This window comes from Rhinatrema bivittatum, chromosome 6, assembly GCF_901001135.1.
Source record: "Rhinatrema bivittatum chromosome 6, aRhiBiv1.1, whole genome shotgun sequence".
NCBI classification, from domain to species: Eukaryota; Metazoa; Chordata; class Amphibia; order Gymnophiona; family Rhinatrematidae; genus Rhinatrema; species Rhinatrema bivittatum.
Window position 1 is genome coordinate 173,476,219 of NC_042620.1, and position 25,574 is coordinate 173,501,792.

Below are 25,574 nucleotides of genomic sequence, written 5' to 3' on the forward strand. Positions count from 1 at the left end.
ATAAAAATATTCTGCCTTGACCATATGAAAACTAAATTCACTACCTTTTCGTTCAGAACGTTTCTTGCGTCTTCTTTTATAGCGCCGTCTCACAATGCTGAAGAAGGTCCCCATATTATAAGTCCCATTCAGAGCAGATGCCATGCAGACTAGAAGCTGCACAACACAGCCAGCACAAGTCACCCAAGTGCTAAATCTCACTCTGTCTCACTTAAGTCAGCGTTTTAATACGGCAATTGATTTCTGTGAGCCGCAGGAGCAGTGGGAACAGTTAACCCTGTATTAGCATGCCAAAACCATAGCTCTCCTCTCTGCACAATCCATTCATTAAACAGCAGGACCTGATGCACTGTGCTGGAAACATCAATTTAAGTCTATCATTCACAAGAGACACATATAACGATTAACCCATACATGCAAGTATTAAGGGAGCCTGTGAGTAACAAGGATCAATTTATTCTCTAAAGGTACCAGACAACTTGGGAATACCAAATATGTGTGCCACTATTTCATCTGTCCTTGTTGTCCCTGCTTACTTAAAAGAGAACATTCTTTGACGGTTCAGTTCACTCAAATTCATTCTAACCTTTGCAGGTTGAATAGCATGAAATATGAGATTAGCTAAATAGCAATGACCATAAAATGACATTCGCCAGATATTTGGCAGCAATAAAATGATATTTATCATAGCTTGAAAAATATGATATTCAGAAGAGCAGTCTTCTGTTTGTGATGACCACAGACATTCACCTTATTTTCCTCCAAATACCCTCAGATTGAAATCTATTTAATCTTGTCTAACCCTAGGCCAGAGTGCTGTCTCAGTCAAGCAGCATCCATTACTTCATAAATAGTGCCATGTTGGATCAGACCAATGTTCCATCAAGCTCAGGAGCCTGTCTTCAACTGTAGTCCATCTGGGTCTCTTGAAGTACCCAGCAGATCCAAATGGACAGATTTCATTTCTGTTGCAATCCTTAAGTTTACCTGACTAGAAATTGTTAAGGGACCTGTCCTCCAGAAACCAGACCAAACTTTTTTAAACTCAGCTATTCTACTAAACATGACCACATTCTCTGGCCACAAATTCCACAGATAGCTAAATCTTCCATATAGTCCACTCTCTCTTCCACCGTGTCTACCCTGATAACAGTTTTATTCACCTTTTCCACCACTAGCTTATCCAAGCTGATATGTAAAATAACAGCTTCTGTGCAAATCTTTTGTACCCACCTGAGAATACCCCAGACCACCAACATATATAAGAAATAAAAAATATGCATGTACTTTTGCTTTATAAAATGCTTCTTATGCACATATATACTAATTTTCTGTGCATAATCCCTTTGAAAATTTACTCATAAATTTGTACCAGAAGCAATTTTCTCTAGGTCACAACCACCATCCATGGGAAAAGCATGATTTGAAACCTAGTTCTTAGCCAGCTGCTCTAACCACAAGGCTACTCCTCCATTCCACATATTCTTCTCTGTCCTGAGTCTTCCAGGAGTTCACAGTTCCGGGAAAGAATGTGTAAAGATCTGGCATCGTCATTTTCGGATTCAATGGCATTCATTTCAGCAAACTCTTCCATGGATTCTTGGCACTCAGGTAAGGATCTCTGGCTATAGCATTTCCCACTGTTGTACTTGGGCTGGGCTTCTGGTGACCAATCTGGTTCTGGGAAGCTCTTTTTGTGTGGAATAAAATAAGTATCAGTGCTTCTTTGAACTGGTCAAAAATTACCCTCCTGAGAGGTTGTCTTGCAGAAGTGTTTTCTGCAGTGTGGAAGCCACTTTTTCCAACTGAAGCACGAAACAAAAATCTGTCAGTTTCTCTTGACACTGCAATCCAGTGCCTATGGACTCAAAGCTGTTAAACAACAACTCGAGATGGACCTCATACTGGTCCTCCTCCAGTTCATCCACTGGATAAATCCACTGCCTCGCCTTGCTGACCAGCTCAAAATTCTGCAACGTATGCTCTGCTCATATGCCCAGCTGATGCTGACACAGACACCGCAGCTCTGCTCCAGCCCAGGAGAGCTTTGGTTTAGATTTCCATCATGCAGGAAGCAGACCTTTTCAGAGGACTTCTGCTTCCAGTATTCCTCTGTTTACTGGCTTGCTGTGACCACAAAGCCAGTACGGAGCTATAACAAGTCTTTAACGAGTAATTTTGACATTTTTTTAGTCTTACAAACTTCTAAAAGGATTATTTGTAGAGGGCAGCTGTGGAAACTCAGCACATGCACTTCTTTCTTCATCACAGCTTCAAAAGCCCCACAATAGTTGTTTTTAAAGGGCCAGTGCCATGTTTCCCACCAGGAATTACTGGGGCGGATTTTAAAAGGCCTGCATAGGCCGCCGGCGCGCGTAAAGCCCTGGGACGGGCGTAAGTCCCGGGCCTTTGGAAAAGGGGCGGGTAGGGGGCGTGTCGGGGGTGTTCCCGAAATGGCGCGGCGTTTCGGGGGCATGCCGCAGTGTTTCGGGGGCGTGGCACCAGCCCGGGGGCGTGGTCGAGGCCCCCAGACCAGCCCCCGGGACCGGAACACGGAGCGGGGCTGCCGGCCGGCGCACACTTTGCCGACAAAGGTAGGGGAGGGTTTAGATAGGGTTGGGGGGGGGGTTAGGTAGGGGAAGGGAGGGGAAGGTGGGGGGAGGGCGAAGGAAAGTTCCCTCCGAGGCCGCTCCGAAATCGGAGCGGCCTCGGAGGGAACAGGCAGCACGCACTGGGCTCGGCGCGCGCAGGTTGCACAAATGTGCACCCCCTTGCGCACACCGACCCCGGATTTTATAAGATACGCGCGGCTACTCACGTATCTTATAAAATCCAGCGTACTTTTGTTTGCACCTGGTGCGCGGATCTACCCCACTGTGTTTACCTTTAAAAATCCATTGGCCTAGCCCAGGAATGGCCAACCCTGGTCCTTGAAAGCCACAAACAAGCCAGGTTTTCAGGATATTCACAATGAATATGCACGAGGTAGATTTGCATGCACTACCTCCACTGTATGCAAATCTATTTCATGCATATTCATCGTGGATATTTATTTATTTAGTTATTTATTTATTTAGTATATATTTCTATACCGGACTTCATGAATAAAATTTACATCAGGCCGGTTTACATGGAACTAGGGAATAAGAAGTGTAACCGAACAAGAAGGTTGAAGCAAGCAAAGTGATAGGAAGGATATCCTGAAAACCTGGCCTGTTTGTGGTTTTCAAGGACTAGAGTTGGCCACTCGTGGCCTACCTAACCACTAATTTAACTAAGATCACATTCCCACCATCTCTCATCTTAATGCACAACTTTTTTCCTTTCATTTACAATCTCTTTCTTTCACAATTCATACCAGTTTATATCCCTTTTTTCTTCACATGTAACCCTCTCATCTTTTCTAAATCAAAATACATTCACAGCACTATGGATCTGCAGAACTGTAGGAAGATCAGAAAGTACAGACATTATCCTGCAGCAATACTACACTATCAAGAAACATTCACTCATCTGGGATTTCGTCTAGCATAACACACACAGTCAAATCTTTCTCACAAAAGCTAACATACACATATGTCAGATTACACTCCTCCCTCCACACACACCCAATACTTCACCTTATAGTTAACCACATCATTTCAGTGATATGAACACCACACAAAACATGTCTTACAAGAATTCACACCACACATATTAAAATCTGAACAAATTAATCTGGGGGGGGGGGGGGGGGGGAACAACAACACATAACTACACTCCTTTTCCTTGAGGGCTAAGGAAGGTAAATGGGAATGGAGTGTGTGTTTCTATCCCCTTTCTCCAGGTCTGCTGGAGATGGGGCTCCTTCTCCTGCAGCTCCAAGAGTAGTATATCATCGTGTAAATGCTAACAGCAATGTATCTTACCTGCTAAATTTATTTATTTACAATTTGTCAATAGGTTTATATCAGCGTCACCTGCTAGGGAAACCTTTTTTACTTTTTCCTTTTTTTCCTATGATATTATACTTCTCTTACTTATCCCTCAACCTCTTATCCCCCTTTTCCCAACTTGAATAAGCAATATGTGCAAGGCATAACAAAGCGCAATTAGTAATTAAACTCCACTTTGAATATACTGATGCAAGCAAATTCTATTCTCATGCAAAACATACACTAAATATCAAGATGGGGTGGTCCATATTGTTGGAGACTAACAGAAAAGAAAAATTCTTTCTGTAACGTTTCCACAGTCTGGAACATGAGGGACTTACCAAAGCAGCCTGCAAGTACTCATGAGGATGAGTTAAGAGCAGACTGCCTTTGATGATGCCCATTCATCCACTCAGTAATGCTTCATGAATGTATTTATTTTTATTTATTTAATAATGTGTTTTATATACCATAGTTCCAAAATGAGATCACAATGGTTTACAAAATCAGTGTTCAGATTCTGGGTCAATATTCCTTTAATGGGTCAGCACTCATGCAACAACATATACATATTAGAGGTCATAGTTTTACATAATCAAATTTATCACAATATCAAATACATATTCTAGGTTGACATTAATGAGTACTAGTTAACTAGGGTACTATGATGGATTGTACCCTGTATTTTCAATTCGTTATCAGTCATATTATACTCAGTAAGTTGTCTTTTTACACTTTACATCGGTCAATACTAAATGTTTAATCTATTATCATAATCTTAGGTTCTGACAGTAATGTTATTGGTATACTAGTGGTACCCGGCCACGCGTTGCAGTGGCAGAGTCAGGTTCTTTACCCTCCCTCCCTCTTCCCCATTTACCTCAGTCACTCATCCTCCTCCCCCTTGGTCACTCACCCCCCCCCCTTCCCTCCCCTGTCCCCACTCCAACTCTCTCCCCTGACACTCACCTCCCCCCTCATTCTCTCTCCCCTCATTGTCACCTCCCCCTGCCTACTGCCTATCCTTCAGATCAGAAAACCTTAGTCTTTCTATTTCTGTGGGAACCCCCCACCCCAAAAAAACCCCCAATCCCAACCCTTTAAATCAAATAATAACCCCCCACCCTCCTGCCCCCTCCCAAGACCTGGGAAATGAAAATTGCTGGTGCTACATGTGGTCTGTCCCTGGGCGTCTGTGTGCGTTATGTAGCCAAATAGGGGAGTGCCTAACCAAATTTGCACTTCCAAATTTGTTTTGTGGTCTGGGGAGGGCTATTTTGGTGCGTTCCCGAGATCGTGCAAGTTTAGTGTATGTATTTGAGTGTGAACCTCCCCCTTCCCCCAAAAAACAACCCTATGAGAAAAGTTCTCTTAAACTAACCACCCCACACTCTCCTGCCCCCCTCCCCCAGCCCTGCGAAAAACAGTAGCCCACCCCCTGCCCCCCCAGAGTTGCTGAATGAATGAAACCTGCCCCCCCTCATGACCCCTCCCCAAGATGTTCGCAATAAATTCATTACCACCCCCCACCCTCCAGACCCCCCGAGACCTGATAAAAATGTCAGTCAGTGGAGCGGGCGTTCAGGAGCGGTCCGGGAGCGATGTACTGGCGTTGGTCCGTCGGCTGCGAGCACTGAAACGGGGTCAGACGGCCCTTTGCCCTTACTATGTCAGTGGGGTGGAGCAATGGCAGCGGTAGGTCCTCTGACATAGTAAGGGCAAAGGTCCGCCGGCTGCCAGTCCTGAAAATGGCGCCGAGGGGCCCTCGCCCTTACTATGTCACATGGGCTACTGCCACCATTGGTGTCCCCGAGTGGCATAGTAAGGGAAAGGGCCGTCGGCATCATGTTGATTGCTGGCAGCTGACGGCCGTAGTGCAGGAGATGTGTCCCGGACCGGTCCTGGCTCCCCGCTGGAGCCTCCCGGACTTCTGTCAGGTTTTGTGTGTTGTGAGGGCCTGGGAAGTAAATAAATTTGGCATGTGTGTGGGTGGTGTGAGGAGGGTGGTTTTATGTGTGTTGGGAGGCTGTGGGAAGTAAATCAATTTGGCATGTGTGTGGGGGGGTGTGAGGAGGGTGGTGGGTGTATTTTATCAGTAAAGGAAATAGTTATCTTCTGGTGAAAAAAGTGCGCGAATGTGTTAAAATGGAAGTGAAACGTGGACCTGGACTGGCGAAAAGATTAGTGTAGCGTGTGTTAGTGTAAGGTGTAACAGATGGCGCTTACGTCCAGCAGATGTCGCTGTTTTCTGGAAAAAAATCTTTAAACCTATTTTACCTGTCACAGGTGTGACATATCTGTAATGTAAGTACAGAAGAACCTTCCTGTATGCGAAATGAAGGTTGTGTCCAAATTTGAAAGCAATCGGTTCAGTGGTTTCTGAGATTAGAGATTTTGTTCAAACTATTTAACATTTTTATTTATATAGATTGGTATTTACATTAGGTATGCATGTCGAAAGAGCCATGTTTTCAGTTCTCATTTAAAATACTTTTTCTATTATCTGACATAGTGACTCTGGAAGAGTTCCACAACTTGGGACCCGCTATGGAGAACATTCGGTCACTTATTTGTGTTAAGTGCGTGCTCCGTATTGTAGGCACCAACAGACTTCTATAGAAGTCTGTTGTTTTGCGATCTTAGGGCTCTCTGCGGAGTGTATGGTTGAAGTGTCACTTCTATTAAGCATGGGCTCATGTTGATGATATTAAAAGTTAGCGTTACTATTTTATGATGATTTCTGGATTGTATGGGAAGCCAGTGCAGTGCTATCAGTGAGGGGGTGATGTGGTCAAATTTCCTTGTCCCTAGTAGGAGTCTGGCTGAGGCACTTTGTAGTAGCTGTAGTGGTTTTAATAGTCTGGAGGGTAGTCCAAGTAATAGGGAGTTGCAGTAATCTATGTTTGAAAATATTAGTGTTAAAAAAAAACTGCGGAAGTCCTGTATTGTAAGTAATAGTTTCAGCCGATGTAGTATTCTCAGCTTGGCGTATCCAGTTTTAATTAATTTTTCTTATATGCTTTTTCATTGAAAAGCTCTCATCAATCTGTATTTCTAGGTCCTGCATTTGATCTGATGGTGTAATGATAACATTTCCTAGGTCTAGGGTTAGTGATTTGGTTATCGTGCGGTTTCTCCTTAGCCAAATGATTTTTGTATGTGTGTGTGTGTGTGTGTGTGTGTTTAGTGTTAGTGTCAGCTGAGATAGTTTTTGTTGTATTGCCTTCATGTATGTTGACAGGGCCAAAGCAGTTTTTTCAAATGATTTGTCTAACAGAATGCAGAATTGTATGTCATCTGCATATAGGAAGAATCTAATTCCTAGTTCCGCTAGTAATATGCATAGGCATAGCATATAAATGTTGGATTAATGTAGCTGAGAGTGCTAACCCCTGAGGAACACCTGTATCAATTGGGAAGGTGTCAGATAAGTTATTGTCCAGTTTTACCTGAAATGATCAATCTGCTAGGAAGGAAGAGAGCCATTTGATGACATTTCCATCTATTCCTATATTTCTCAGCTGATGGCATAGCTGGCTATGGTCTACAGTATTAAAGGCTGCTGTTAGGTTAAGTAGTACCAGGATATAAAATTAATCATTGTCAAACCCTTGTAGACTTGGGTCAATTAAGGAAATGAGTAGGGTTTCTGTTGAGTGATCTTTTCTAAATCAGACTTGGTTTGGGAATAGAATATTATTGTCTTCTAGATAGTTTTCTAATTGTGATAGCAGTGTTTTTTTTAGGACTTTAGTGACGAAAGGCAGGTTGGTTATTGGTTGATAATTATCCCAGTCATCAATTCTGCCAGTTTTATTTTTAAGGATTGGTTTTATCACAGCTTGTTTTATCCTATTGGGGTCCAATCCTTCTGTTATGGTTGTGATTGTTGGAGCGATGACGCTGTGTACTGTTTTCAGGGAACTTGCGAGGATTGGGTCCAGTGGGTGGGTAGCTGGCTTCGTTTTTGAAATGACTTGGTTAATTTCAAGTTTTGATACAATATCAAATGTGTTCTATTTTGCTTGCCCAAGTTTTTCTTCAGGTTTTTTAGTTGGTGTGCAGGAGGTGAACTGTGTTTTTAATTTATTGATTTTTTTCCAACAGAGTAGTGGCATATTTGTTGCAGGCGTTCTTTGAAATTTTGCAGTTATTTGAGATGGAAAAAGATAAGTATTTGATATGGTTTTTAACTGTTTTGAAGAGTAATTTGGAATTAAATAATATTACACCATGAATCTGTTTAGTATAGCAGTCTTTTTTTGCTTTATTGATTTGCTCATAGTATTTTGTCAATAGGTATTTGAATTTTTCTAGGGATTCCGTAGTTTGTTTCCACCATTGCTTTTCAGATTTTCTCAGGGTTTGTTTAGTGAGTCTTAGCTCCTCATTATACAAAGGTTTCTTTTGTTTGGCAGTATAGTGTTCATTTTGGAACTTTTTTTCTGGACTGGGCATAGATTATCAGCTATTTCATTGATGATTTTGTCCCAGGAGTCGAAAGCTGAGGAGGCATTTTCATATTTAAAATAATTTATCTTATGTTTAATGATCTCTTTCAGCATTTTCTGTATGTGAATGACTGATTAATATGTGGCATTTTTGCTGTGTGTTGAAGATGGATATTTCTGCTTTTATTCGTTGGTGATCAGACCAGGGTAGCATGTAGTGTGATGAATTGATTCTGCAGTTATTGTGATTGGTGAATATTAGGTCAAATGCGTGTCCTGCTTTATGAGTGGGGTTAGTCACAAATTGTGACCAACCTATTGCTTCCATGGTATCTAGAAAGATTTCATATGCTGTAGTTTTTGGCATGCTATCTATATGTAGGTTAAAGTCCTCTTTGATTAGAGTGGATTCAAAGGATGAAAATGCTTTTGTGAAAATGTTGATTAGGGGTGAGCAGTCCTTTTGGAGTGTTCCAGGTGGGCAGTAGACAGTACCTATATTTAGATGTATAGATTTTAGTTGCTACCTTGTAGGGGGGTGTTAATCTCAACTTTGTATGGTTTCAGTTTTAGCTAATTATTAATAGACACCACCTTTACATTTGTGTCTGGGGAGATGAAAGATACCATAGCTGGGGTGATCAATTGATTTAACAGAATATTACCGCTGTCTTTCAGCTATATTTCAGTGATGCAAAAGATGGTAGGTTTTAGGTCTTCTAGTAGATCATTTATCAAAGGGATTTTCTTTGATAGTGATTGAACAGTTAGTAGAAGAAGAGTAAACGTTAGACTTGAAGAGATTACTGCCAATATGTTACTTATCATGGGGTATATCAGTTTTGTGCTCATTCTTTGTTTGTTTTTTTTAATTATATGTTTATTGATTTTTCAAATAATTTACAGAACATTTAATTCATAATCAAAACAGTTTCACAACAGCATTTTCAAAGTATATTCAATCTAAATTATGATATAATCAATAGTAATTTTTCTAATCAACTTAAAAAACCAGAGGCTTGATAACTAAGGGGAGATAATATAACATAAAAAATTGTGTTGCCTAATTACTGCATTGTACTTCCAGCACAAACATATAATTATTCACTGGGTATAGGGGATACTACGGCTAACCTTCTTTGTTCAATAAAGATTTTTAAATGATCAGGCACAAAAAAAATGAACGTATCTTGTTGTTTTTTTAATTATACACTTACAGGGATAACGCAGTATAAACGAATATCCCATAGTAATAGCTTCTTGGCGAAAAGCCAAGAAGCTCTTTCTTAACTGTGTGACTACTGATAGATCAGGAAAAATCTTTACCGTACCTTCATGAAAAAAGATGGGATATTTACTAAAATATTGATTCATCACTTTGTTTAAATCTGATAGATTCATAAAAGAAACCAATAATAAACCCCGATCAATTACCTGGCTACTTGTACTTTCTAGGAAATTTGAGAGATTCCCTTGAAAGGGCATCTCCTCTGTACTCAAACTGGGGTTTCTCTTTGGCAAAAAATAACAATAACTGATTTCAGGCAATTCACTTTCAGAAAAAGACAATACTTCTTTAAGAAATCTATGTAAAGTTTCAATTGGAACTTCACCTACTACACGAGAAAAATTAAATATACAAAGATTCAATCGTTTAGCATTATTCTCAAACATTTCAATACACCTGGATAGAAAATCCCTATCTTTAACAGTAGCAACTTGAAATTCTACATTCTTTTTCCCCATTTCCTCTAATGTTTTAATTCTGCTTTCTGAATTATTTAAAGCACTTTGGATATCCGTTATTTCCTGAGTATTTTTCCCTGCAATAGAATCCATTTTTCTTTCTAGCCCTTTTAAATTAGATGTCATCAATGCCATCATATCCCATAATAGCTCCAGTGTAACCACTGTGGGGCGTGTCAGGGTCTCTGCTATGTCCTCGCCTCCCATTGCTTGATTTTCTTTATCTAGCTCAGTTTCCTGAGTATTCTGTGCCCTTAGATCTCCCATAGAGCTCAGATTAAGTCTTTCTGTATTTGGATCCCCTGCGCCTTTACCAATCGGCATCTGAGACCCAAGAGCAATAGGTTGAACTTGTGAACATCCCAGAGTGCTCTCAACAGCTCTCCACTCCGGTGGTAATCCTAGATTGGGACTCAGCGAAGCCTCCTCCATGGATTCAGACCATCCTCCCATTTGGCCTAAATCAGCAGATTCTTTGGCTGCTGGTTTCGGTGCTGGAGTGGTCATAAAATGGACAATTTCCTGTTGTGAGAATGTCAGGAGGGGTAGGGAGGGAAACACCCTGACTCTCCCCTTCCGTTTTGGAGGCATGACCAAACAAAGAAATAAATTTTACCACACCTGCAGGCTGACCGTTTTCCCAATGACAATGCGTTTATTTCGCCTCTGTGACGGCTGTTTCCGGGACCAAAAATTCCCCTCTCTCATCCTCTCAAATCCGAACTAAGCCGAACAAAGCCACGCGACCCTTAGGCGCGCGTGGCTTTGGTTGCGCGCCTAAGGATGCTGATCTTATGGGCGACCTGTTTCGGCTCCTCCCACCGGTGCCACGGCAAGCGGGAAAGTTCAAACAAGTAAGGAACAGCTCACCGGGGGCTCCTTCAGCCAGAAAACAGCAGCCTGTGTTGGGATGTTCTGAAGGGTTTGGCATATCTTCCTTGTCCTGTGATGGTTTCAATGTGGTATGTTGGCTCCACTGTAAGAGCTGTTTGGTATGGTTGGTGATTAAATATTTAACTTCAGCGTCACTTCAGGCACGCACAATGAGGTGCATAAAGGGGCATGCACCAAGGTCGAGCGCCTCTTGGCACAAGCGCCTCTGGTGTTCCTGCTGCATTCTTGTTCAGGGGTGGGCGGGTCCCTGAGGCGGACAGTGGGCAGCTTCAGCCCCACAGGCATCAATGATGCTTTCCTCCTCCTGATAGGGGGGGGGGGGGAGAGGGAGTGCTCTTCCAGCACCTGCCTGGCCTCCTTTCTTACCTCCCACTGGTCCTGGAGGTGTTACTTCCTCCTGCTGGTCTCAATCAGGCAGGCAGCGCTCCCTTTCATTGCCTCTGGCATATGTATGTAAGGACTTCCAAGCAGATGCCATGAAAATATCTCCAAATGTCATATCCCCTGTCTGCCTGTAATGTTGACAAGGTTTTCATGGAATGTGCCCACAAAGCTTGGTACTTGAGAACACTAGCCTTATAGTTCTTCAAAAATGGGTCATAAATACAGGATAAACTGAAATCCTATAAAAAGGGAATGATGAGGTGGTTGCAGCTTTGAAATTGATGGGTGTTGATGTCTTTCCAAAGAAAGGGGTGAGGTCCCTCTGGGAGTCTAGTTTAAGTATGGAAAAGCACATTACACATAACTGATTAAAAGCAGCTATCTGGGAATGTTCAACTTTGGTAACTGTATTGCAATCTACTGAATTTTTTTTTGTTTTATAATCTGTTATTGTTTAATAAAAATGTTGAAAGATAAAATATAATTTTCACCTGATTCCATTCCTGGGGATGCTCCTAATCCTGGAGAATGCACCATGTGGGCCCTATACCCACAGGGACAGGTGGAGCTCCAAATCCTTTTCTGCTGTGGAGGATGTCAGTACGCCCCCATCTTGTAATTTTTTTCCCCTTTTGTTTTAACCACTTGTGCATTACTTTGGCAACGCACAGAAAAATGCCATGCCAATAAAGTTACCTGAAGCTTAAAAAAAAAAAAAAAAAAAAAAGAAGTTAGGATTAAAATGTTGAAGCAAATTAGCCCTTTTTTGGACCATTCTGTGTTGAAATCTGTTGCCTTTGCTTTGGACTACTGTAATGCTTTGTTAGTGAGCCTCCGGACTAAACTAATTTGAATAATACAGCTGATTCAAAATACGGCAGCTTATATAGCTACGGGGAGCACTAGACAAACATCTGCGAGTCCACTGTTATTAAGTCTTCATTGGTTCCATGGGCTTTTAAGATCTTAAGAGGCCCAGGTGTAAAGCAGTTGAAAGGCTGTTTGAAGTGTCATGAGACTTGTAGAAATCTAAGGCTAACAGGCATTTATTAAAGATTCCAGCGCCCTTCTTTGCAAGCTAGGTCCTTCTCCTCTGTAGTTCCACAATTATGGCATAGTCTTCAATTTAATCTGAGACAGCAGGGGTATGTATGTATTATGATTCTGGAAGGCTTTAAAAACCTGCCTGTCAGGAAATGTTTAGCATTGCCTAAATGGAATAATAGGAGGACTGGTTTAATGGTTTTATTTTTGAGCAATGTTAATTTTAATGTATTTTAATGATTTGTTTAAAATGTATATTGTACATACGAACATGCCATACTGGGTCAGACCAAGGCCATCAAGCCCAGAATCCTGTTTCTACAAGTGGCCAATCCAGGCTATAAGTACCTGGCAAGCACCCAAAAACTAAGTCTATCCCGTGCTACTGATGCTAGTAATAGCAGTAGCTATTTTCTAATTCTATTAGATCTCCTCCAAGAACTTATCCAAACCTTTTTTAAACCCAGCTACACTAACCACATCCTCTGGCAACAAATTCCAGAGTTTAAATTGTGCGTTGAGTGAAAAAGACTCTTCTCCGATTCGTTTTAAATGTGCTACATGCTAACTTCATGGAGTGCCCCCTAGTCCTTCTATTATCCGAAAGAGTAAATAACCGATTCACATTTACTCGTTCTAGACCTCTCATGATTTTAAACACCTCTATCATATCTCCCCTCAGCCATCTCTTCTCCAAGCTGAACAGTCATAACCTCTTTAGTCTTTCCTTATAGGGGAGCTGTTCCATCCTCTATCATTTTGGTCACCCTTCTCTGTATCTTCTCCATCGCAACTATACCTTTTTTGAGATGCGGCAACCAGAATTGTACACAGTATTCAAGGTGCGGACTCACCATGGAGTGATACAGAGGCATTATGACATTTTCCATTTTATTCACCATTCCCTTCCTAATAATTCCTAACACCGTTTGCTTTTTTGATTGCCATAGCACACTGAGCTGACGATTTCAATGTGTTATCCACTATGATGCCTAGATCTCTTTCCTGGGTGGTAGCTCCTAATATAGAACCTAACATCGTGTATCTATAGCATGAGTTACTTCTCCTTATATGCATCACCTTGCACTTATCCACATTAAATTTCATCTGCCATTTGAATGCCCAATTTCCAAGTTTCACAAGGTCCTCCTGCAATTTATCACAAGCCACTTGTGATTTAACTACTCTGAATAATTTTGTACCATCTGCAAATTTGATTACCTCACTCGTCATATTCCTTTCCAGATCATTAAAAAATATATTGAAAAGCACAGGTACCAATACAGATCCTGGAAGCACTCCAATGCCCCTCCCCCGCCCCTCCAAACCACTGAGAAAATTGACCATTTAATCCTACTCTCTGTTTCCTATCTTTTAACCAGTTTGTAATCCACGAAAGGACATTGCCACCTATCCCATGACTTTTTACTTTTCCTAGAAGCCTCTCATGAGGAACTTTGTCAAATGCCTTCTGAAAATCCAAATACACTACATCTACCGGTTCACCATTATCCACACGTTTATTAACTCCTTCAAAAAAGTGAAGCAGATTTTTGAGGCAAGACTTGCCTTGGGTAAAGCCATGCTGACTTTGAAAGGCATTATAACATGCCTTTCTATATGTTCCTTGATTTTGATCTTTAGAACACTTTCCAGTATTTTTCCTGGCATTGAAGTCAAGCTAACTGGTCTGTAGTTTCTCGGATCGCCCCTGGAGTCCTTTTTAAATAATGTGGTTACATTAGTCACTCTCCAGTCTTTAAGTACAATGGATGATTTTAATGATAGGTTACAAATTTTTATTAATAGATCTGAAATTTCATTTTTTAGTTCCTTCAGAACACTGGGGTGTATACCATCTGGTCCATGTGATTTACTACTCTTCAGTTTGTCAATCAGGCCTACCATATCTTCTAGGTTTACCGTGATTTGGTTCAGTCCATTTGAATCATTACCCATGAAAACCTTCTCCGGAACAGGTATCTCCCCAAAATCCCCTTCAGTAAACACCGAAGCAAAGAAATCATTTAATCTTTCCATGATGGCTTTATGTTCTCTAAGTGCCTCTTTAACCCCTCGATCATCTAATGGTCCAAATGATTCCCTCACAGGCTTTCTGCTTTGGATTTATTATTATTTTTTTTTTTTTTGTTTTTGAAACTTTCTTTATTAGAAGTTTTTAACAGTTTCCTACTTAACAGTGCGCTATCGGACCTAACACGTCATACAGAAACCATATCCACCCCCCTTCCCCCCCCCAAACCCAGACACATCAGCAGGCTATCTGTATGGCAGTTTAGATTTATTTTTTAAAATTTTTACTGTGAGTTTTTGCCTCTACAGCCCACTTCTTTTCAAATTCTCTCCTAGCCTGTCTTATCAATGTCTTACATTTAACTTGCCAACACTTATGCTTTATTCTATTTTCTTCTGTTGGATCCTTCTTCCAATTTTTGAATGAAGATCTTTTGGCTAAAATAGCCTCTTTCACCTCCACTTTTAACCATGCTGGTAATTGTTTTGCCTTCCTTCTATCTTTCTTGATGTGTGGAATACATCTGGACTGTGCTTCGAGGATGGTATTTTTTTAACCATGACCACGCCTCTTGCATACTTTTTACCTCTAGCTGCTCCTTTCAGTTTTTTTCTATTTTTCTCATTTTATCAAAGTTTCCCTTTTGAAAGTTTAACACAAGAGCTGTGGCTTTGCTTACTATCCCCCTTTCAGTCATTAATTCAAATTTGTTCATATTATGATCACTATTGCCAAGCGGCCCCACCACCGTTACCTCTCTCACCAAATCCTGTGCTCCACTGAGAATTAGATTTAAAATTGCTCCATAAAACTGTCATTTATTCCATCCAAGTACTTTCTCTCTCTAGCATGTCCCGATGTTATGTTTACCCAATCAATATTGATTCTGTTATAGTCCGCAGGATTGGTGGACCCTTGGGCTGAAGGGAAGTGGAGGCCACTTGAGACTATTGAGCCCCACAGGACACCACCGTCGGCCGGTGGAACTGGTTGATAGAGGTAAGGTCAGGTGTGGTGATGGTCGAAGGCAGGGATGAGTTGTAGTGTGGTCATGCGTAGCAGCGGTCGGAGACAGTAGACGAATATGGTGTGGTCAGACATACCAATGGTCGAAGGCAAGAGGCAATCGAGGCGTGGTCGGCGTAGCAAAGGTCGGAGGTAGGAGATGATCAAGACGTGGTCAGGGATAGCAATGGTCGGGGGTTGGAGATGGTCAAGACATGGTCAGGCGTAGCAATGGTCGGGAGTCGGAGATGGTCAAGACATGGTCAGGCGTAGCAATGGTCGGAGGTCGGAGATGGTCAAGACGTGGTCTGGCGTGGTAGAGAGCAGAGAAGCTGTGGGAGCAACTAACCCACAGAGAAAGGACAAGTTGCTAAGGTGAATCCTGACAGTCAGGACCCGCTTAATATAGTCCCCTTGGGATGATGTCATAAGGAGGGGCCAGCAGCTCTGGCGCACCGCGGGCCCTTTAAGAAAAGAAGAGGAGCGTGTGCGTGCGCCTAGAGGCCAGACAAGAGAAGAGGCCTCCTGAAGACAGGCAGGGCTGAAGGAGAGAGGACAGCACCAGAGGCGCTCCCCCCTGCCCTGCCCCGGAGCCGAGCAGCTTCCCCAATAGGAAGGAGTGGGAGGTGAGAGAGGCCGGTCGTGAGTCCTGTGGCCGGCCGCCATAACAATATTGGGGTATTTGAAATCTCCCATTATTACTACACTACCAATTTGATTAGCTTTCCTAATTTCTCTTAGCATTTCACTGTCCATCTCACCATCTTGGCCAGGTGGATGGTAGTATACTCCTATCACTATACTCTTCCCCAACACACAAGGGATTTCTTCCTATTTATTTATTTATTTATAGGTTCTTATATACCGTGGTACGTATAATCATACATCACCTCGGTTCACAGTGAAACAATAAATAGCAACAGGCTTTACATATAACAGGTTAACCAGTAGAACATTAAACGGCTACAGGCTTTATAAATATAACGTGTTTCAAGGATAACTTGCTAACTTCATAGAGTATAATAACCATAGTAAAGATTTGATTGTGCATTTAGTCTCATGCAGGATCTTTATCCTTGGACTCTATGCCATCCTGGACATAAAGTGCCTCCCAGATGCTCCTCTGTCACTGTGATATAATTTGTACCCCGGTATACCATTGTCCCATTGGTTATCCTCCTTCCACCATGTTTCTGAGATGCCAATTAATTCTATGTCATCATTTACTGCTATACATTCTACTTCTTAGACTTCTGGCATTAGCATACGTTTCAAAGTGTGTTTTTTGTCTGTATTTTCATTTTGCTTTTTAATTGATAGGGATAAATTGGATTTTTTTTATCTTAGGTGAGTTTTTAATTACAGGCACTTGGATTACTTTTCTTTTTATTGGCACCTCACTGTTGGGATGTCCTAATTCTAATGCATCATTAGTATCCTTTGAAGATACCTCCTTCTGAACCATGCACTGCTGAGCGGCTATCGGCTTTCCCCTTTTTGTTCTAGTTTAAAAGCTGCTCTCTCTCATTTTTAAAGGTTAGTGCCAGCAGTCGGGTTCCACCTTGGTTAAGGTGGAGCCCATTCCTTTGGAAAAGACTCCCCCTTCCCCAAAAGGTTCCCCATTTTCTTACAAAACTGAATCCCTCTTCCTTGCACCGTCTCATCCGTGCATTGAGACTCCGGAGCTCTGCCTGCCTCTGGGGTCCTGCACATGGAATAGGAAGCATTTCTGAGAATGGTACCTGGAGATTCTGGATTTCAGCTTTCTACCTAAAGCCCTAAATTTGGCTTCCAGAACCTCCCTCCTGCACTTTCCTATGTCACTGGTACCAAGACAGCTGGCTCCTCCATCCTATCTGATTCGTGAGGTCCACCACCTTCGCACCAGGCAGGCAATTTACCAAGTGATCCTCATGTCCACCAGCTACCCAACTATCAACCTTCCTAATAATCAAAACACCAACTATAACAGCTGTCCTAACCCTTCCCTCCTGGGTACATACCATTGGAGACCTATCATAGATGCAAGAGAATGCTACATCACCTTGAGGTAATGTCTTAGCTACAAGATTGCTTCCAGCCTCATTAAGGTAATACTCTCCTTCCAAGTGACCTTTCTCCTCCAGAAAGAAGATTAGATTAAAAAAAAAAAAAAAAAAAACCCAACCCAACCACCTAATACCCCTCCCCTTGACTTGTCCAAGTAAAAGTTTGGCTCTTTCTTTGAGATGAGACTGGAGAACCTAAGTATGTATGGCCTAAAGGAGAGACAGGAGGATATGATACAGACTTTTAAATACTTGAAAGGTAATAATGCACAAGAATCAAAGCTCTTCTGATGAAAACAAAGCTGTAGAATTAGAGGTTATGATGATGAGATGCCAAGGGTGGGAAGACTCAAGAGGAATGTCTGGAAGTATCCCTTCATGGAATGCCCTCCCAGAAGACAAGAACAGTAATGGAATTCAAAAGGGTCCCTAATGGCTAGAGAATGGAAATGAAAAAACTGGGTAACCTGTAGTAACTTTAGGTATAACAATTGTGCATGGGGGTAACCTGTATGAAGCAGCAGTTACAAACAAACATTTTGCTGGGCAGATGGAATGGACTATTTGGGTCTTTATCTGCTCTCATTTACTATGTTATCCTGTAAACAATGTAACCTTATTCATTTTGGACTTTGGCTTAGGACAAGGAATTGGTAAAACTCTTGATTTAAATAAAAAGCAGAGTTTACTTTAGGAATGAAACTAGGAACAATTTATAAAATTGTTTGAAAAAGTTGTAGAAAAGGAAAAAATGATGAAAGGGCCTGCCAGACCCTTTGGCTGAAAATATTTCAACTAGAAAAACTGTTTCAATCGTGAGGACATACAAGGATGTGGACACCAAAGGTTCAAAAAGCAGCTTCATCAATGTATTAAAAACTGTATTTAAACTCCAGCTGGCTAATGGTCAGCTCTCATTCAGTCTTCACAAGTTTCCCACTTTGGAAAGCCTAACAATGTCAAAACATAAAGCAATGTCTTTGCTGCTGATAGCTGACAGAGCTGCAATTTATACTTTTAGAGGGCACTTTTATAACTGTGCAGGCAGCAATAAATTCTGCATGTAATTTGTACACATAACATTTACCCCATACTTTCAAAGCAAACTTATCCACATAAGTTCATTTTGAAAATTTCTGGGTAAGTGTCCTGGTGTGTACACAAACTCGCCCACATAAAGTCTCACTGCTCCATCAAGGGTATAATAACTTGTGCGGGTGAGCTTAGGCACATACTTTTTACAATAAAAGGTATACATCTAAATCCCAGCTCAGCTCCCTGAAATGCCTCTTCCCAGAGTTGTAAAAGGATGTGCAAAAATGGTTACATGCATACTTTTGTGTGTAAGAAACCCTGGGATTTTTTTTTCATAACAATCATGTACATGCATAATAGTTTTGAAAATTCACCCTTTAATATGCTCACTTTGAGGCCCTTATCTAAACTATTTAACAAAAAATAAAAAAATATATTGTTTTCTTTAGGCGCCACAATACCTAACTGCCATACTGGGTCAGACCGAGGGTCCATCCAGCCCAGCATCCTGTTTCCAACAGTGGCCAACCCAGGATATAAATACCTGTGCAAGAACCCAAACATTAAATAGATCCCATGCTACTAATGCCAGTAAAAAGCAGTGGCTATTCCCTAAGTCAACTTGACTAATAGCAGTTTATGGACTTCTCAGGAACTTCTCCAAACCTTTTTTAAACCCAATTAAGCTGACTTAACCACATCCTCTGGCAATGAATTCCAGAGTTTAATTGTGTATTGCGTGAAAAAAGAATTTTCTTCAATTTGTTTTAAATGTGCTACTTGCTAATTTCATGGAGTGGCCCCTAGTCCTTGTATTATCTGAAAGAGTAAACAACCAATTTACATTTACCTGTTCTAGTCCACTCATGATTTTATAGACATCCATCATATCCTCCCTCAGCCGTCTCTTCTCCAAGCTTAACAGCTATAACCTCTTTAGCCTTTCCTCATAAGGGATTCATTCCATCCCCTTTTATCATTTTGGTCACCTTTCTATAAACTTTCTCAGTGCAACTATATTTAAAATGTTTTATGCCATACAAGTCAGCCAAAGTTGCCAAGACGGTTTCCAATAATACGATCGGGAGACCCTCCCCCCTGACATCATCAAGAGCAGTGCCGACCGTTAAACGGTGCCTTACCACCAGGTGCCCGCGAACAGGGAGGCCACCCACTATCTTCGGGCACCCTGCAGCGCATCTCTGCGGCCGTGGGACAGAGAAAAAAAACCATCGGGAGATGAGAGGGAGGGGCGATGGGAGAGAGAGCACCGATCGGGAGACCCGCCCCCCTGACGTCATCAAGAGCAGCGGCAACCATTAAACGGCACCTTACCACCAGGCGTCACGCGCCGTGCATTGCACGCCGAAGGGGCGCAACAAAGGGGTATTCCCCTTTGTGCACCCCTTCGTGCAATCCGTAGTGCTTGTTTTAGTTAATCTTTGTAACAGATGTCTCTCGTTAACAGTCATATTAAGATGTTTGTAATTCTCTCATGTTTGTAAACCGTTGTGATGGCTTTATAATAAAGCCGAATGATGGTATATAAAACCTGATAGATAGATAGATAAATAAATAAATACAAATATTAAATATCTTTTCTGAGATGCAGCGCCCAGAACTGAACACAGTACTCTAGGTGTGATCTCATCATGGAGCGATACAGAGGCATTATGACACATTACATTTTATTCATCATTCCCTTCCTAATAATTCCTAACATTGTTTGCTTTTTTGATCACCGCAGCATACTGAACTGACGATTTCAATGTATTGTCCACTATGATGCCTAGATCCTAACATGTAACCTAATATTGTCTAACTACAGAATGGGTTATTTTTCCCTCTATGCATCACCTTTTTCTTGACACAAGCAAATTTTCTCCAAATACAGTGTATACCTTACTCGTGGATGCTACTTTAGACTATAGTAAACCATAATCCATTCTGCAGAAAAAAGTCTTTTCTTCAGTGTTACAATTTCAGTGTACTAGCTGACAAATGCAAAGACTGTGAATGAGGATGAAGTACTGCATCTTGGTGGCTGTTGCCACCTTTTTCCCTCACCAGGAATCAAGAGGCATTGTGACAAAATTTAATCCACTCTGCAAATCATGATCTCTTTGATAATTATGGAACTGTAAGAATTGCCTTTGATGCATGTTCTTTTACTCTGTCTAGAATTCTTATTATAGATCACAGTGAAAAAATATATAGAAAAGTAGAACCACTACTGAGTGATAGTCCCAGGAATTCTGCATCTACTGAAAAACCTGAGACAACTGTTAGTGGGAGACAGCACTAGAGCCAAAAAAGTTAAATAATGTACTTAGCACTTAATATATAAACTGAAAACTTCCTGCATCATTTCCCATACTCATGGCTGCAAACCATTTTGCTCAATCTGCCTAGGAGTTAAATTTTCTTGCCATATATATTACAGAGATATATCAAAGGACTCCATGATCACTCAATGATTGACAGTCGATGCGCACCCCCCCCAAGAGCACCAATATACATTGCAGGCACTGGAAAAAAATAAAAAGGAAACTTAAGGACAGAAAGAAACCTACCTAAGGATACCTAAAGGGGAAGAAACAGACAATAAGGCCCATGATGAAGCGATTCCTGCTAGATTAGGAAGAGAAAAATAATCCAGTGAAAGCAGGAAGGCGAAGATCCATCACCATAGGCTCCACGAAAAGATTCAACCGAAGGGACCCCCTGTATGGATGCGTGGCAATATAGGCAAGCTGCATATGCCTACTGGAATAGAAGCACTGCATTTCTGGATAAGGAGCACTGTTTGAGAATTATCCGGCTATTTTACTTAGCTAAATAAGTAGCACTTTTTAAGACTTATCTTAAGAATATCTAATCACAATATTGTTTTACATATGTACAAATTTTGCTGGAAAAGCTGCATGTATTTTATAACCTGTGCATATATGAAATACTGGGGTAGATCTGTGCATAGCCATATCCATACATATATGGGCACATGCACAAGTATTTTAAAGTTATCCTCCCTATGAAGGGATCAATTAGTACTCACCAATGTAAGGAAATGCGTTAAGACCTGACATGCTTAACACTAGGTTTAATTTTATACTATAAATTTAACTCCCAAGTCAGAGATGGAATAAAGTTTACTCACATCTAAGAGGCTAGTGTTAGTCTATGGTACTGTGCCAATGAAGTCCCATTTATGGGAGTTCTAGGTATAGGGGTCCCAAAATGGATCTCCCAGGTCTGGGACCACATCGGCACAGCATTATAGACTAACACTAGTCCCAGAAAAATGAATTAACTTTATTCCATTGCTTACCTAAACATTTAAATTTCCAATGTAAAAAAAAAAAAAAAAAAGACAGGGCTAAGCATTGCAGTATAAACCCTGAGTAGTGAAACTCTATCCCCGAATTCCTGAACACGACACCCCCCTCCCCCCATAGTTACCTATCCTGTTTTCCCTGCCAGCCATTTTTAAAATGGTGGGGAGTCGGCTTAATTCAGCGACCTCAGCTGAACCCCACCATTTTCTTTAAATGGCCAGTGGGGAAGACAAGAGGCAGCAATCTACAGGAATAGTATAGGTGAAATTGTAGAGAGTGTGTGTGTGTGTGGGGGGGGGGGGGGGTCAGTGAGTATGTGAGAGGGGATAAAGAAGTAGGCTGGGAGGCAGGCAGGGGTTGGTGGGGGTATTCTCTCCCAGGGAAAAGCTCCTCTGGCCCAGGACTCCTGAGAGCCTCCAATTTTTAAAGTTAAAAAGAGCAGTGAAGTTAGTGCACTTTTTAACTTTACTTTCATTTTGGCGTGGAAAAGTAGCCTAGTGGTTGGAGCAAAATGCAGTGAACCAGGGAAGTAAGGGCTGAAATCCAACTGACATGCCTTATAACCTTGGACAAGTCACTTCAACCTCCATTGCCTCAGGTACAAAAACTTATGGCCTTATTTACTAACAGGCCGATACAGCACAGTGTGCTCCGACGGAGCGCACTGTTAACCTGCCCTTGGACGCGCGTTCTCCCTTACCCCTTATTCAGTAAGGGGCGGAAAACACGCGTCCAACCCGCAACACCTAATAGCGCCCTCAACATGCAAATGCATGTTGATGGCCCTATTAGGTATGCCCGCGCGATACAGAAAGTGAAATGTGCAGCCAAACTGCACATTTTACTTTAAGAAATTAGTGCCTACCCAAAGGTAGGCGCTAGATTCTGCCGGCACCGGGAAAGTGCACAGAAAAGCAGTAAAAACTGCTTTTCTGTGCACCCTCCGACTTAATATCATGGCGATATTAAGTCGGAGGTCCCTAAGAATAAAAAAAGTAAAAAAGAAAAAAAGAAAAAAAAATTTTAAATGGGCCGGCGGCTGTCGGGCCGAAAACCGGACGCTCAATTTTGCCGGTGTCCGGTTTCCGAGCCCGTGGCTGTCAGCGGGCTTGAGAACAGACGCCGGCAAAATTGAGCGTCGGCTGTCAAACCCGCTGACAGCCGCCGCTCCAGGACAAAAGGAGGCGCTAGGGACGCGCTAGTGCCCCTAGCGCCTCCTTTTGCCCGTTTCTACCGCACCACCTAATTTAAATACAGAATCGTGTGCACAGGCAAGTGGCTTGTGCACGCGCCGGGAGAGCTCTCCCGAGGACTTTACTGAATCAGCCCGTAAGATGGTAACTTTAATACTATTGAGTGGGTCAGAGTCACTACCATTTTATAACATACGCGTGTATATGCATGCATGGTTTAAAATAGGCTGAATGCGTTTTATATGGGCATGCACGTACGCACAAATGCCGTCTCTACTACGTAAATGTGAGAACTTTAATAGAAACACTCGCCGACGCAATACCAGTTAAACCACTTCGTTTCCAGCTTGCCCATGTAAGGGAAAGGACTCCCTAAATCCCCATATATAAATAGTTTTCCTTTTCCCACTCTTAACCCCGATCCTTAACACACTGTGGACATGCCTATATTTTTTTTTTCGGACTTACACATCATCCATAGCAGAAGTAATGTTATGTGGTAGGGGACCCTGGTGCGCACTTTTGTGTGATATTTAATCACACATTTCATGTTAAAGTCCAGGAACGTTCATCTCTCATCCTTTCACCGCCCATGCCCCACCCCTTTTTAAGGGTCTCTCACTTGTCTGCGTACACGGGCAGGTTTTAAAATCCACTTAGCGCTCATCAGTCGGACATTCTTGTGTATCTCCTGGTCCACATCAGGCTTTTAAAATTCACCTATAAGCATTTTTCTCATAGACACTAAATGGGAGAAAATCTTTACTAAATAGGACCCTTATATTGTAAGCACTAGAGATGTGAATCGTGTCCTCGATCGTCTTAACGATCGATTTCGGCTGGGAGGGGGAGGGAATCGTATTGTTGCCGTTTGGGTGTGTAAACTATCGTGAAAAATCGTTAAAATCGTGAGCCGGCACACACTAAACCCCCCTAAAACCCACCTCGACCCTTTAAATTAAATCCCCCATCCTCCCGAACCCCCCCCCCAATGCTTTAAATTACCTGGGGATCCGGCGGTGGTCCAGAACGGCGGCGGTCCGGAACGGCCCCCTCAATAGAATTGTGTTGTCTTCAGCCGGCGCCATTTTTCAAAATGGCCGCCGCAAAATGGCGGCGGCCATAGCCAAAAACGATTCGACGGAGGAGGTTGTTCCGGACCCCCGCTGGACTTTTGGCAAGTCTTGTGGGGGTCAGGAGGCCCCCCCAAGCTGGCCAAAAGTTTCCTGGGAGTCCAGCGGGGTTCCGGGAGCGATTTCTTGCCGCGAATCGTTTTCGTACGGAAAATGGCGCCGGCAGGAGATCGACTGCAGGAGGTCGTTCAGCGGGGGTTCCGGACCGCCGCTGAATGACCTCCTGCACTCGATCTCCTGCCGGCGCCATTTTCCGTACGAAAACGATTCGCGGCAAGAAATCGCTCCCGGAACCCCGCTGGACTCCCAGGAAACTTTTGGCCAGCTTGGGGGGGCCTCCTGACCCCCACAAGACTTGCCAAAAGTCCAGCGGGGGTCCGGAACAACCTCCTCCGTCGAATCGTTTTTGTCTATGGCCGCCGCCATTTTGCGGCGGCCATTTTGAAAAATGGCGCCGGCTGAAGACAACACAATTCTATTGAGGGGGCCGTTCCGGACCGCCGCCGTTCTGGACCACCGCCGGATCCCCAGGTAATTTAAAGCATTGGGGGGGGGGGTTCGGGAGGGTGGGGGATTTAATTTAAAGGGTCGGGGGTGGGTTTTAGGGGGTTTTAGTGTGCCGGTTTTCCTGCCCTCCCCCTTCCCCCGATTTACGATTTTTTAACAATAAATCGGGGGAATTGGTATTGTATCGTGGCCCTAACGATTTTTTGATGATTTAAAATATATCGGACGATATTTTAAATCGTCAAAAAACGATTCACATCCCTAGTAAGCACTCTGGGGATAAATACCTACAGCACCTGAATGTAATCCACTTTGAAGAGACACAAAAGGCAGAATATAAATTTTAACAATTATTATTTAGCCCACCCGGCCAATGTAAAAAGGTGAGCCAAGGATAGCATATATTTTTTCTGAGCATGCTCAAAGATGAATTTTAAAAAACTGATGTGCGCTGAAAATTAGAGGATGTGCAAATATGTTGGGCTCCCGTGCACCAAGCAGATTTTGAAAGCTGCCCAGGTATGCACATAAATGCTGCTGCATGCACATCTCGAAACTTCTCAAAAAGGGGCAGGGGCATGGTCTGGGCAGGGCACAGGCATGTCAGAACTTTCACCAGAAATTTGTATGTGAATACTTATGCAATTCGGTGCACGCCAAGGATCCCTGCCGTGTAACTTTACTTTTGCTACGGATGGTGGGTAAATCCAAAAAAAAACAAACCATTTAAAGGTTCTGGGGTTTAAAGAGTCTGGGGTAACTGGATGTGTACAGGCTATCAAACCGGGAAAAGAGGGAGGCGGGGTTGGAGGACTTGTTAACTGGGAACGAACTGGAAAAACTGTCAAAT

At 42.4% G+C, this 25,574-nt stretch overlaps 1 protein-coding gene across 6 annotated transcripts in view; it reads right to left on the reverse strand.

The window, feature by feature from the left end:
- ADARB1 (adenosine deaminase RNA specific B1) overlaps positions 1 to 25,574 on the reverse strand; it is a 502,731-nt gene that overhangs the window by 248,097 nt on the left and 229,060 nt on the right. Inside the window, exon 1 of one of the 6 annotated variants that reach the window (XM_029606156.1) lies at positions 45 to 150. The exons of the other annotated variants lie outside the window; for them this stretch is intronic. Within the exon in view, the coding sequence (XP_029462016.1) occupies positions 45 to 144 (100 nt within the window). The 5' untranslated portion in view covers positions 145 to 150. Of the gene's footprint in view, positions 1 to 44; positions 151 to 25,574 lie in introns of those variants that run through there. 6 annotated transcript variants of the gene reach the window in all.